This window comes from Pristiophorus japonicus, chromosome 7 (assembly GCF_044704955.1).
Source record: "Pristiophorus japonicus isolate sPriJap1 chromosome 7, sPriJap1.hap1, whole genome shotgun sequence".
Classification (NCBI taxonomy): domain Eukaryota; kingdom Metazoa; phylum Chordata; class Chondrichthyes; family Pristiophoridae; genus Pristiophorus; species Pristiophorus japonicus.
Window position 1 is genome coordinate 24,596,353 of NC_091983.1, and position 15,713 is coordinate 24,612,065.

General features: G+C 39.6%; 1 protein-coding gene across 4 annotated transcripts in view; it reads right to left on the reverse strand.

Moving 5' to 3' along the window:
- phf3 (PHD finger protein 3) overlaps positions 1-15,713 on the reverse strand; it is a 142,399-nt gene that overhangs the window by 41,030 nt on the left and 85,656 nt on the right. For all 4 annotated transcript variants that reach the window (XM_070884866.1, XM_070884865.1, XM_070884868.1 and 1 more), the window contains 5 exons: positions 15,389-15,545; positions 8,145-8,261; positions 7,340-7,468; positions 5,195-5,339; positions 2,050-2,251 (listed from right to left, as the gene is read on the reverse strand). In XM_070884866.1, the coding sequence (XP_070740967.1) occupies positions 2,050-2,251; positions 5,195-5,339; positions 7,340-7,468; positions 8,145-8,261; positions 15,389-15,545 (750 nt within the window). The remainder of the gene's footprint in view (positions 1-2,049; positions 2,252-5,194; positions 5,340-7,339; positions 7,469-8,144; positions 8,262-15,388; positions 15,546-15,713) is intronic.

A 15,713-nucleotide genomic window follows, 5' to 3' on the forward strand; every position in this document is an offset into this window, starting at 1 on the left:
GGGGGGGGGGGGCATCGGGAGAGACTTGGGAGGGCGGGGGGGGGGGGGGGGGAGGGGGGAGTGGAGGTACAGACCGGCCACTTAAGATTCACTTAAAAGCACCTTCTCCAGGACGGTATGAATTTCCGCTGGGATGTCAGCGGTATGTCATGAATTTTGCACTTTTGGGCAATATGTCGGCGGTCTGCATGGGCAGGCGGTGTGCATACCGCCCCACAGTATGTCACTGATTAACTTTCCACCAGGCATTATTTAGGTGTTTTTTCACCAAAATTGCATATTTGGGCGGTAAGCAGGCAGTAGCGTGTGGTATGTCGATGAATTTCGGGCCCAAAGTCTTTTGAGGGAGTGATTACAGATTTCCAGTACACTTTGTGAAAAAGTACTTCCTGAATTCATTCCTAAATGGCCTAGTATTCATCCAATCTGCAAAAAAGTCTTGCCTATTAGTAGCTCTAAGTGGTAATGACACTGTGTGCAAAATTCCCATCTAATGGAATGTGAGTCTTTATCTCAAGGGAGTGAAGAAGCAATGCTTCAACTTACAGTACCTTAATCAGATTCTATCCAGTGTACTGTGTTCAGTTTTAGACACCGAACCTCATGAAAGATATATTGGCCTTGGAGGGGAACAGCTCAGAATCATCAGAATGATACAGCGCAGGAGGCTATTCAGCCCATCGTGCCTGTGCTGGCTCTTTGGTGGAGCTATCCAATTATTCCCACTCCCTTGCTCTCTCCCAATAGTCCTGTACCTTTTTTTCTCTTCAAGTGTTAAATTATGAAGATGGGTTGCATAAACTTTGTATCCCTTCGAGTTTAGGCTTAAGGGGCCACCTGGCCTACTCCTGCTCCTAATTCTTATGTTTAGCAGGTTGAGAGGTGATCAAATCATGGTGCTTAAAATGACACAGGGATCCAATAAGGTAAATATAAAAAGAAACTGTTTCCTTTGATGGGGGAATCGAAAAAAGGGGACATCACTTAGAGTTAAGCCATTTAGGAGTGAAATCAGGAAGCACTTTTCCACATGGCTCTATTTTTTGCTATCATAGAATGAAAATGCTTTCCCACGAAAAGGACAGTGAAAATCTGGATACACCCAAAAGGCTGTGGGTGCTGGGTTAATTGAAATTTTCCAAGACCAAAATGGATACATTTTTGTTAGGCATGGGGGTAAGGGTATCAGGTTGTCCATTTAAATATTATAATGAGGCTGGCCTACCTCAGATTTAACCAGCCTTTCAAATTTAACTGTGGCTTGGTGGGTTTTGCAGGTGTCGTCAGGCCGGCCCCAATGCCTCCCCCCCCGCCCTCCCAAATCAATGATCCTCAGGCCGGCCCCAATGAACCAGCCCCCTCCCCCCCTCCAATGATCCCCAGGCCGGCCCTGGTGCTTCAGCTTTCCCCCACGCCTCCGTTGCTCCGTTTCTGATTGTTGCTTCTCTCACCCTCCTTCCCTGGCCCCAAACGTTGCTTCCCTTCCTTCCCCCCACCCTCCCCCCCAACCCTAATCAATGCTTCCACCTCCTCTCCCTCACCCGCCCCCACCTCTCCAGCTGGCTGGCTGCGGGTGGGAAACAGACCTTTGAAATGCAAGTGCTGGAAACTTGCTCTCCCGGGTTTCCCGACCGCTTCCTAGCCTTCGCTCCCAACTCATTACCTGATTAAAATTACGGCCAATGACAAAATACTTCATGACGATTTCAATTACTTAGATGGTGGACAATGTAACAACATTAAGACTAATTTTCCATAGTGCTGAAGGAAGAACCAAATAAAAAACAACTTTCTTTATTTTTTTGATTTCACCTTTGAGTTAGTAATTGATTGTTAATTTTAACATTACAACAGTGACGACACTCCAAAAGTACTTCATTGGCTGTAAAGCGCTTTGAGACATCCGGTGGCAGTGAAAGGCGCTATATAAATGCAAGTCTTAATAGTACGCGTGCAAAAAAATATTAATGAGCACTGAATTACAGAAATACTCTTGTCTATGCACAAATTGAGAATACTACAGTGAAATCTCAAATAAATTAGCCCTACCTTGTCACAGAGGAGGTTGATAGCTGTGGTGATTCTGCTCTCTCTTCCACTGTTGCATCAAACGACAAAATGCTGGAAGCAGAGGAAAGAGCATCCGCCAAAAAGGCTGATTCCGCGTCAACATCTGATTGGCGTCTCATCACACTTGTAGCCACTTTCACTTTTGGCAGAGGGAGTTCCTCAATGGGTGGAGCCATTCGACCTGAAAATGAAATCATATTACAAGGAATCCCATCGCAATTCACGTATTTTTTTTTTTAACTAATCACAAAATCAAGGAATATGCTCGGTCACATACATATAAAGCACCAAGCCGTTTAAAAATATTTCAGCACCTAGCATCACTATTGATAGTTTGTAGACTCTGAAAATTTTGCCGTTATTTGACAGGGCTGAAATGAGTTGGAAGTCAGAAAACTAATAAAACATTCAACTCACAATCAACTTTCATTGGCTTCTTCAGTGGTGAGCTAAATGTAGCTTCTGTTCAAATGAACTGTTAATATTGCACAGCGGACTTATTTCTCGGACGAGTTTAGAATGCTGCACACCTCTTCTCACCTGACAACTAAGCTTAAGCTCCTGACAAAATATACAACTTTTAGGCGCCTTAGCAGAAAATTACTTGACATACTTTCCAATGTAAAACAATTCATCTATTCAAAAAACCCTTATTATAAATTTTTCATGTCACCTTCTTGTGAGTTAAATCTAAAAATGACATGAGGAAAAAAGCGGAATCAAATATTATACAATATCTAACAGTGTCATGCATTTACAGTGGATTTGGTTCAGATAAACCATACAAACTGTATCTACCCAAACTAAAAAGACATTAGCAAGGTTCATCTGTACAAATCAACAAATGTTCCGCATGTTAACAAATTTGGTAGCTCATATACAACCGAGTTTCTTTAGGCCTCCATGAACTGAGGATCCCCATCCTTCCCCCACCACCAACGCCTCCATCCGAACCAGATCAATTCTTAAAGCCTAGTGTATTATATCTACTGCAGAAAACAGCATACCATGGGTCACATCTACAATCTGTCAGACCCGATTTGTCCAGTTATAACAACCATCTGACATATCAGATAAATCAGGTGTGCAAAAATAAGTTCACTATAAGCAGATTAAACTATACTGGAATTATACTTCTGCATTGATGCTGCCTACAATATTAGTTTCCAATCATTCTGAAGCACCTTCAACAGGAACCAAGTGGCTCAGTCAGTGATTGTTCATTTTATTGAGTGTTATTGCTTGGTACAAAATGCAATATCAGACTGTAAACAGAGACTTGTGTAATGCCACAACAATCAAGTTCCTTGTGTCATGAAACACATTGCCACATATGCACAATGGGACTAATGGCTTCTTTATGTGCTGTAAATGCTATGATTCTGAACCTCTCCCCACCACCGTCTCCCCCAGCCCCCCATTTTCTCACCTCTCCTGTTGCAAACAGTGCATATTATAGCATGAACTGTTCAAAGCAGCCAAAATAACAGCAGGTTTCAGAGCATGTTGCTGAAGGAGCACTCCACTGTCAGAGGTGCCATCTTTCGGCTGAGACGTTAAACCGAGGCCCCGTCTGCTCTCTCAGGTGGACGTAAAAGATCCCATGGCACTATTTCAAAGAAGAGCAGGGGAGATATCCCCGGTGCCCTGGCCAATATTTATCCCTCAATCAACATAACAAAAACAGATAATCTAGTCATTATCAAATTGCTGTTTGTGGGAGCTTGCTGTGCGCAAATTGACTGCCGTGTTTCCACATTACAACAGTGACCACACTCCAAAAGAACTTCATTTATTGTAAAGCACTTTGAGACGTTTGGTGGTCGTGAAAGGCGCTATATAAATGCAAGTCTTCCTTTCCTTTTTAATTTTCCTATCCTTTCTAATCTATTTCACCAAAAACATCACATGTTTTCTATTAATATAAAAATTGGTTTAAGGTTAGAAAACAGACAGTAGCCATCAACTGAAATTTCTCAGGGTGGAATAAGTTACAAGTCAACCACCCCAGGGACTGGACATGAAATCTTTATTAATTTTAATGTTATAATGAAGGACATGAAGTGAGATATCATATGGAAACATGACTGAATTTGCAAATTATACCAATATAATAAATAGGCTGGGAAAATAACGAGGATCAGTGCAACCAGATTCAAAAGATTTGTAATTTTTTTAGGTAACTGGATAAGTAGGTGGCAAATGCAGTTCAATGCAAAATAATTAGTACTGGAGCAAGTAACCAAAATATATCTTTGTTGTATGGAATAGTGGTGCTATATGCGGACAAGGAAAGAAATCTAGGGATTATAATGGATGAATCCATGTCGCTGTGAACACCAACCTTGGCTGCAATTTAAAAAAGGAAATATGGTACTGGGTTGCACCAGCAGAACAACAGCACAAATTAGGAGAGTTTAGACTGTTGTTGCAGGCGGAATTAGTCAGAATCTATCTAGAATAAGGTATGCCGTTCTGATCACATAAATCATAAGGACATTATTGCTGCAATGATAATTCTGGGTATAAAGAACTCAAGTTTTGAGGAATGCTTAAGGAAGTTGGGCTTGTTGGGAGATTGGAATTTCAAAATTTATGAAGAGAATTTATAAAAATGATCCAGGCAAATTATTCACTGTTGCAAAGGATTCAAATAACATTGGATGGAGGGGTTGGGGGGAGGGTTAGTTATTTTCAGTGGGATGGCAATTTGGTGGATTCTACTAGGGGTGGATGATACAGTTTGCCAGATTAGTATAATTTGCAAACTTGGAGATGTTCGCTTATGATATCTCAATTCATGTCCTTCATTTTATCTAGAGAGAGACAGATTAAGTGATATGTAATTCAAATTATCTGCTGGCGTGGCAGGTAAATGCCACATGGACTGGTTGTCCAAATGGTTTGTTTCCGTGTTGTTATATTTCTGTGAGAGAATATGGATCGATGGGGTTCATCTATGAAAAAAGGATGGGTTTATTGGGCCTAATGGCCTTTGCTGGTTCCTAAAACTTCCTGTATTCTATTTCACAGTGAGCTTCACTAAATTAGGACTTAATGCTTGCTTGCCGAGCTTCCCTTGTAATATGGAGCTAACCTAGTCAGGAATATATTGCAGTATTACCTGTGCAAATTTTGCAATTCAAGTCAAATAGGTGGTTTTTGTGCTGACACGTAGTATCGTCTATAGCATCTGTTGAGGTTTCTTCTTCAATCTCTTCCCATTTCTCTATAATAGGCTTTGGTTCCACAGCTTTTGGTTCAGCTTCCTAATATAGTTCACAAAGCAAACATTTCACTTTAGCTGATAAGATGGTTCTTATTTTAGTTCTTTGAGCACTTCAGTGGAGCTTCAACAACATGTCTAGTTTATCCGAATTTATACTTTGGTTAAATTCAGAATGAAAATACACTTTTTTTTAAATGGCTTGATAAATACAAGAAAGTCATGTGATTTGATAGCTAGTTGCTTTTCAAAAACATTCAAAAGGCTAAGTTGTATGATGTGCAAGAAGTGCTCCTCATTTATTGTCTAATAGGTGCAAGACTGGTTCCAGTGAACAAAACAGCAGTCAAAAGGAATTTGTTTTGCCTTTACCAATGTAATAGAATCTAGTTATGAAATTAACTTGTCACCTTTTTTCCTCACAAAACACCTGGTAAAATTCTCCATCATTTTGTAATACACAAAAATCAAACCACTTGCTTCATGCTTTCAACGGTGAATATCGGTAGTGAACAATAGTGATGCAATTTTAAGAAATCACATACAACATGAGTTACTAGTCAGCTTTGAATTCATTTCATTTTTCTACCAAAGCTAGGGATTCTCTTTTTAATTTTGGATGCTAATACAACTGACCATCCTATATTTACAGAGTCTTTTAATCTAGGCTGACTCACCAATGCACTACTGAGGGAGTGCTACATTGTCAACCATGTTCTCCTTCGGATGAGATTTTAAACCAAGGCTCATCCTGCCCGTTTCAATGACCGAGGTGAATGTTAAAGCTTTCATGTAACTTAGAAGCCAGAAACTGGTATAAAAAACATTTCCCCCTCATTTAAAACAAACAATATTCTGAAGAGACGATGGCCACCATGTAATTAAATGTGTAAAAGAAATTCTGCTCTGCTTATTAGTTTTGAAAATTAATCCAGTTTCTTCAAACTTGTTAACTGGATTGGTTTGATGCATCACCATCAAGAAAATTATGGAATAAAAGCTGAGGTTCCAAGGGATAAAAAACACCTTTACTTTACATCTTTTTAAATTTCACCAGTATTATTACAGAACAGGTGTATATTCTTTTCTGCTCAACAATTTAATATATGAAAAATTGCGTAATAACAAATTAGATGTTTGACCAATTCAACTAATATGCAACTCACTCGTCAGTTGGTAAAAAGTTCACAAAGTTCTTGATAAAAATTGAGCACAAAGAAAAAATCTCTTATCCTGAACCTTCGGGACCTGGCCTGTTCTGGATAAGGGATTTTTCCGGACGAGGGGTGGTCACGTTAAATTGGATGGTACAGGTACTGAGCAAGGGGATATCAGGGCTGGCTGGCTGGCTTGGGGCTGGGAGTGCGGCAGAGAGATCATGCGAGGGGGGGGGGTTGCGGTGGATCGTGTGGTCAGGCCAGCGATTGCGGGAGTCGGCAGCGAGGAAGGACTTCAATTTGTTCATGTCGGAGTTCTGCGCATGTGCCACCCGGTGGCCGGGAATGGTTCTGGACGAGGGGTGGTTCCGGATAAGGGAGTTCTGGATAAGGGAGGTTCAACCTTTAATTGAAAAATCATGAAGACCTGATTAATGAACCAAGAGATTTTATGAACTGGCACACACAACTTAAGCTTTGTGTGATGGGAGCACACACAGGTAATTCAGAAGTAGAGGCGAACGTACTTCGCACAGCTTTCTGTGCATTCATTTTAATGGATAGACAATAGGACATGATGACGTCCATGGCCAAATTACCAATAAGAGCTCTCTGCGCAAAAGCTCTAGGCAGGGAGTGTTAATTCATAAAATCCATTTATCTGTTTCTGGCTGGCATGTTTGTTTAGCTTCATGTATTACTGCTATAAACTCTGGAATTAGTCTATGTCATAAGGCCTTTTAACAACACAAATATAGTCGGTAACACAATGGCGACATGAAAATAATCCATTAACACTGAAAGGCACTTACTAAATCTGATTTCAGCGAAAATAGAGAAATTTCTCAAACTATTCTATTCAAGACCTTATTGAGTTAACATTTACCTCTGAAACTACCACCTCGGGTTCTTCCATTGGTGTCTCACTCTCAATTTCAATTTCTCCTTTGTGGGTTATTTTTGTAATTGGTCGTCTTTCAACCTCCCTTTGTTCCTTTTCTATCATTTCAATCGTCTGTGGACAAAATAAGCATAATTCAGCTACACTGTAGTGAAAATGCACAGGAAAGCTTATGAATACATAATTTGCCAATCTGAACTTTGTCAAAATGATTTTCATTGCAATAAATGAACATTTTATCAAAATTCTAATTCTACCACATCTCATTAGATCTCATGGAACAGGAAAAGACATTAAGCCTAACCAACATGCTCTTTTCACAGAATGGCGCAGGTTTTCCGACTGCGATGCCGACATTAATCTATTAAAATGAATTACCATTGGTGCTATGATCTGCAAGTCCAGAAGCCTGTCCAATGCGTCATTTTTCAATTGAAGGTAGAATATCGAAAAATGTGCATAATATTCAAATAAAACTATAATTAAATGCATTTTAGAGCTAACAGGACAATAAATAACAGCTTCACAGTAGGTGGACACGGTCATTGGAGAGTTATTAATCTTCCACATCTATTTTCCTTTCTGCTTTTTACTAACAGATGCCCCTTCATTTATTGTGTGAATGGACAAAGTGGAATGTCCAGCACAGCAATGAACGGAAAATTATTTCTAAAAAGGGAATATAACAGGTTAGCACCACCATTAAATCAGCAAATAGATCATAATGTGCCAAGGTGGTGATTAATTGTAGAGATGCATAAAAATAAATAATAACCAAAACTAATCTTACATGTCTATTCTCTCTTTGTCTCCATGCTGCTAATTCCTTGGATGCCAACTCCTCTGGACTCATACGAATCAAATGATCAGGTACGATGTCACCTTTTAACACTCGTTTAAACAACACCTGAAATGATTCAAAGATTTTTTCAAATGAAAATTCTAATTTATATTTACTAAAACTCCGTTTTCATTTCTATACAGTAAACAAAAGTGTACTAAACCATATCAATAATTAAGTGATGAAATTGTATTATTGATTCATCTTAGTAATATCTTAATTTACGAAGGAGGACAGATAGGCGTTGAGGTACAGATCAGCCATGATCTAATTAAGTGGTGGAAGAGGCTCAAAGGGCGGAATGGATTTCTCCTGTTCCTATGTTCAAATCACTAAAAGTTGTGTCACAGGTTAGCAAGGCCATAAAAAAAGCAAACCAAGCATTAGGGTTTATTTCTCGAGGTATAGAATTGAAATGTAGGGAAGTTATGCTGCACCTGTATCGAACCTTGGTTAGACCCCACAGAGTACTGCGTACAGTTCTGGTCTTTTCATATTATAAAAAGGATATAGAGGCACTGAAGAGGGTGCAGAGAAGATTTACAAGGGATGATATCAAAAATGTGAGGATATACACAGCAGGAAAGAATGAACAGGCTGTGTCTCTCTTCTCTTGAAAAAAAGGCTGAGGGGGTGACCTAATAGAGGTACTTAAAATTATAAAAGGTTTTGATAGAGTGGATAGAGAAAGAATGTTTCCGCTTGTGGGGATGAGCATAAAGGCCATCAATGTAAGATAGTCACCAAGAAATCCAGTGGGGAATTCAGAAGAAAATTCTTTATCCAAAGAGTGGTGAGAATGTGGAACTTGCTACCACAGGGAGTGGTTGAAGCAAATAGTATAGATGCATTTAAGGGGAGGCTCGACAAGCATATGAGGGAGAAGGGAATAAAGAGTTATGCTGATAGATTTAGATTAGGAAAGACAGGAGGAGGCTCAAGTGGAGCATAAACGTCGCATGGACTGGTTGGGCTGAATGACCTGTTTCTGTGTCGTATATCCTATTTTCCTAATTTTAATTTAATAATTTATAGTGTGCACACTCAAAACTATATCAGTTATGCAAGAATATTCAAATGCCCCCCCTGCAATTTTAGGCTGGTGCAGTGAATTTCATCAATATTCTCAGCGGTGTTTGAAAACTAGTGCTGACATCAGAATGCTTTGTAAGTCACAACTGTCGCAAGTGCTACAAAGCAAAGTGAAATCTAAAAATAAATGGGCAACCCATCCTTCACAGTGAGTGGTGACAGGTGACTCAACCAGAGGGAGCATCACAGCCAAGCTCAAACCTGCCATAAGAATACACTCCTGGCAACAGTCACTTGGTAGGAGCAGGAAGGCTGGCTGATTTTCCCCTCCCGAATCCAGAGCTGCCGAGACCAAATTTAAGTGACTCAAACACCAAAGATCAATTATTGCAGCCCGGATGGGGATCAAACATCGACCTCCAGTTCTGCACAGCCCAGTCACCAACTGGATACATTAGTCATTTGGAGAGCTATGGAAAATTGCTTTTAAGTAATCCAAATTACATTTTATTAATTTATGAATTATTTTAATATGTTCTTATTTTCTCCTTGAAAAGTTAGCTCTCTGCATTAAATCTATCCGCCTTGGTTATAAACAAAAGTTTAACCATGCCAGAAGACACATTTGAATGGTGCAAGCAGAGCTCCCTTGTGGCCATCTTTAACTCTCCCCTCAGATGTCCTACCAGAGACTGTAGCCTTCCTCTAAGGAGTAAAATCGGCACTGGAGACAGCGAGTTTCCAACATTACTGCATATATGTTTACACTATATCATTTTATATTTGTTGATGTGAATTATATTATTATACTCTTACTCTGTCATAGATTGTCTGGTGTCATTTATAAAAATAAGAATGGAGAGAGAAAATATTTCTAAAAACTAGCACTGATACAGCATCTCATCACAAAGTCTCATACTATGAATTGCTTTTGGAGTGTAGGAACTACTCTGCTCACAAGATGAACATGGATGAGTAATGTTGTTTGGCCCACTGTAGTTCATCCATTCAGAAAGACCACACAGTCCCTCCATCGCGGCAATGTTACTAAATAATTTTGACTACCATTATTCTACCCAGAAGGCCATTCAAATACGGCAAGCACAATTTCCTGACATCAATTTTAATACCTGGGGCATTCCAGGGCATTTCACAACACAACATTTTAAGTACATAAATTTCAGTAGAGGTTGGGGGTTGGAATCAATTGGGGAGGCTGAAAGACCAGAGAGATGATTTTGTAAAAGGCATTCGGGAGAACAAAGTACATGGCATTCTGAAGTTTAAGTAAATGTGGAACAGGTTTGGAAGAATTATAAAACCAAGCAGAGAAACTGATGAGCAATGCAAAGAGGAAACAGGAGAAATATAGCAGAAAATATAAAGGACAATAACAAAGTATTCTTCAAATAGATCAGGCCCAAGAAAAGGATTCAGTGACACTCAAGTGTTTGCTGATGACAATAGAAAAGTGGTATCTGAGGGCTGGAAAGAGTTGGAATAATTAAATCATTATTTTGTAATTATTTTGACCACTGAAAAGGGAGACTGTATGACTGAATTGGGAATGGGAAAGCAAAGTAGAAAGGTTTAGCAAGATGAAGGCAAGTATGGCTCCATCAAAGATATAACGTGTGATAACCTGAAGCGAAATGGACAGACTTGGTTAATAGGCATAAAAAAGGCACTGGGAGTTCTACATAGCTAAGTAGAAATTTGTGAGGTTAGGCAGAGGAAGCAAGAAAGTGCATTACAACATGCTTGATGTAACAACAAGCCAGAGAACTCTGAACTGAAAAAAGCAAATGGAATTGTTGGGATGTAAAGTCTAAGGAAGTTGAAGTTGTATCTGGCCCCGATGATGCCACATCTGGAGGGCTATGTTCAGTTTTGTTCTCTGGGGCCCAGAACTTTCTGGAATGTTTTTGTGTAACTATATCATAAGGGTGGCATTGCACCACTCCCTGTCCCCCAAGGAAAGTGGCAGATGGAGTATTATGTGGGAAAATGTGAGGTTATCCTTTTTGGTAGGAAAAATAAAAAAGCAAATTACTATTGAAATGGGGAGAGATTACAAAATGCTGCAGTGCAGAGGGATCTGGGGGGGGTTCTTGTACATGAAACACAAAAAGTTAGCAGCAGGTACAGCAAGTAATCAGGAAGACAAATGGAATGTTGGCCTTTATTGCAAGGAGGAAGTCCTGCTACAACTGTACGGAGCGTTGGTAAGACCACACCTGGAGTACTGCGTACAGTTTTGGTCTCCTTATTTGAGGAAGGAGGCTGTTCAGAGAAGGTTCACGAGGTTGATTCCTGAGATGAAGGGGTTGTCATATGAAGAAAGGTTGAGCAGGTTGGGCCTATACTCATTGGAATTTAGAGGAATGAGAGGTGACCTTATTGAAACATATAAGATTCTGAGGGGGCTTGACAGTGTAGATGCAGAGAGGATGTTTCCCCTCATGAGGGAATCTAGAACTTGGGTGCATAGTTTCAGAATAAGGGGTTGCCCATTTAAGACAGATATGAGGAGGAATTTCTTCTCTCAGAGGGTCATAAATCTTTGGAATTCTCTGGTGCAGGGAGCTGGGGAGGTTGGGCCATTGAATATATTTAAGGTGGAGATAGACAGATTTTTGAATGATAAGGAAGTCAAGGGTTATGAGAAGCAGGCAGGGAAGTGGAGTTGAGGCCAGGATCAGATCAGATCAGCCATTATCTTATTGAATGGCGGAGCAGGCTCGAGGAGCCAAATGGCCTACTCCTGCTCCTATTTATGTTCTCATTTACATAACTCCATGCAAAAGACCAGCTAACACGAGTTTCCTGGATCTATACAAATAATGCGCGAGCGTACCTTTATGCTCAAATATCAAGCCGCAGCTTGGCTCAGTCACCTAATATTGGTGTAACTGAGATTTCTGGAGTTTGATAGCAATTTCCTTGTGTTCATTTTTCTTACTGAGCCCTGCATTTATATGTAATCAAAGTGCTTTCAGTCTCAATGCACCTGAACTTTTTTGGACTGCAAACTACCACACCACCACCCGCCTCCCCCGCCCCCAAACCCCCTCCCCGCCCCGCATTCAGAAGGACTAAGCAGCCGGAATGGCTTTCCCACTGGGCATACCCCCATACTGCATAACAACAAAAGAGAGAGGAGCAGCAGAGGAAAGAGGTTGAGACTGAGGCCCAGCTATTGGTGGCACTACATTTGCCCTTGTTTTACACTGCCTTTATGTTACAGTGGAAGCAAATGAGCTCAGCTGGAAATTTCAGCGCAAGTTCCCATCGGTAAGATCAGCGCAGAAACTGACGTAAATTTCAGTGTCAGTGTGATCCAAGAAATTCAGGGCCAATATTACAGGAATGATGTCGAATTATTGGAGGAAGTCCAGAGGTGGGCTATGACACTGATTCCTGAATTATCAGGGCTTGTTTTATGTGGAAAGATTGTTCACCTTGACACTCACACTCTGGAGGAGAATGGGTGGGGCAAGCTTGTTCAAGGTCTTTCAGATTTTCATAGGTATGAGGAATTTGCATCCAGGAAAGTTCCAATATTGAGTTCCTGATGTACTTTAAATATAAGCATTACATAATCAGATTATTTGCACTTAACCGAGCATCTTGTCCCTCGCTAATATGTGTTAATTATAATTTTATAAACAGATTGCATAATTGAACAGACTTTGCATCACCTCTTCCTACTGCAATTTGAAAGGCACTCAGATAAATTACTGGCACATTATTACAGCCTCATAATCAAACACAGCTTGAAGCAGACTAATGACTTTACTTATGGTTGCTTACATGCCTTTTACTTACTGACAATCAGGATTCAGACATGTGTTTTTAATAATATTTGATTAATAACCATTAAATAATGGAAATATTGGAATTATCAGGATGACTCCATTAAAATACTTCTGCTAATTAGACAACCACAGAGAATACCAAGGATACTGAAATCTAACTTTAAGGCTTTAAGTATTAGTTAAAAAGCAGGGAAGAAAACAAATAGAATTAAGGGCAAAATCAATCATGTGGGCATCACTGCAATATCTGTACAATTTAAATATTCTTCGGTATTCACTGGCAAAATTAAATTTCAGAATCTTGGACTGCATTAAAGGTTATGAAAGTCAATAGGCAAGAACTTGAAAACGAATACATTTATTTCATCATTGGGAAAAAAAAACTTGTCTTTTTAATTCTTCTGGAAGTTGTAGACAGAACATTCCTTACTGTGCAGTTAAACTAGCTCTTTCACCTCACTGAAAACCAGCATCAAGTAAAGATTCATGCAAAAATGGAATGGTAGTATAACTGAGAAATCCAGTCTCAATCTAAATTACAAATGCATAAAACTCAAGTGCGACACTTTCCTGTCCCAGAAAGCTCTCTCACATTAGTGAGTTTATATCAGCTACACATTTATCTGGCGCAAAGCCACATTTTGGAAGTGTCTAGGTGCCATTCTCTTCTAACATTAAAAATCAACCACCCAGAGAACACAGTCTTTTACAGAGCTTACTTATGCCCAACCTCTGACCTGTAGCAAAGCACAGTCGACCAAGTAATTATGGTCCGCTGATTGTACAATGCATCCCACAGATACCAGTATGAGACCAGAAGCTTCGGTATAACTTTTCATAATCTTTAGCAAAGAAAAGAGCCTTGCAATGAGGGAAATTCTAGCCTGGACACAATTAAACAAAAAATGTTCTCCCTTGACTTCTGAAAGAATTAAATCAATAAGGAAGGTCATACCACATACAACTATACTTATGTACCTGAGCCATTCCATGTACATTAAACTCAGTGACTGAAAACAGAGTTGCACGCTTTAGAGAAAATTGTTATCTTTTCAACTGACACTTGCCAGCTGAATTGTAACCAAAAAAATTTTCAAAAGGAATAAACCATATTTTTTTACTTCTGAAGGGATTGTAAAAAGGATCGGGATAGGGAAGCAAAGAAAAAAAAAGACTTTCACAACATCGGGACCGCTAAAGCACTTTACAGCCAATAAAGTACTTTTGACGTATAGATACTGTTGTAATGTAGGAAATGCAGCAGCCAATGTGATAATAATGAGATAATCCATTTTAGTGATGTTGGTTGAGGGATAAATATTGGCTAGAACATCAGGAATAACTCCCCTGATCTTCTTCAAAATAGTGCCATGGGATCTTTTACGTCCACTCGAGGGGGCAGATGGGGCCTCGGCTTAATGTCTCACAAACAAACAGCGCCTCCGAAAGTGCAGCACTCCATCAGTACTGCAATAGAAGTGTCAGCCTAGATTTTGCTCTCAAGTCTTTGGAATGGGATTGGAACCCACAACAAGTCAGAGGTGAGAGTGCTACCAACTGAGCCACAGCCGACACTGCAAGAAGCAATGGAAAGAAAGTCTGGTCATCGAGCCACAAGGGAGACATGGAGGCAAGAACATAAGGCTGATCCCTGGTATCAGATGTTATGATGAAAGATTGAGCCTTGGAAGAAGAAATGCAAGAGGTGATCTGATATCAGTATACAAGATAGTTTATAGTATGGAAAAAGAAAATCTGGAAAAATTAAAGTAAATTGCATTAGTAGGTCAAACTAGTAAAATGCATATTTAGGAATGGTATCGGAAAGTTATTCTAGATGACGGAGTGATCGACAAAGGGAATGGATTTACAGATACGGTGGGATGGATACAAAGGGAATGGATTTACAGATACGGTGGGATGGATACAAAGGGAATGGATTTTCAGCTGGGTAATCATTTAAGAATCAAATCAATGTTGCAATGGGGAGCATTTAGAGTATTTCTGGTTGGACGATCCAAGGAAGGATTGACCTCCCTCATCTATAATTACCTTGTGAAAATGATGAGATTAATACCAGTTTTAGTTAACAAACCTACCAGACCTACCCATTGACAATTTAGCAAGTGAAATCTTGCAGCACAAACTGAGTACAAAGCATATTCCCTCTCTTCAAGACATTTGCAATATAATAATTAAAAAAGTAATTGCCATCAATCCAAACTCCTAGTCAATCTTGACAAACTAGATTCTATTATATTAATCTCACAAAACAAGTGGTCAAAAATCAGCATACTTCAAACTTTTATTTGAATTTTTTTTCAGCAATTGTTATTTACATACTTGATTTTTGGGATCTTTGAGGTTAAACATCAAGCTCCTGTATTTGCTTTTGTATTTAGTATCTGTGTCCCCATAAAAAGAAAACAGCTTTCTCTCAATCCTGGCTGCGACCTTTGTTGCTCGTTCCTCTGGAACTTTCAAATCGGATTCTGAGAGCCTGTAACAAAGTGAAATGTGTTCCATTGTTAGTGCAGCAATAGTTATAGTTATCAGATACACTGTATTCCTCATAAGACCAATACATAGAATTATAGAATGTTGTAGCACAGAAGGAGGCCATTCGACCCATTGTGCCTGTGCCGGCTCTTTGAAAGAACTATTCAAT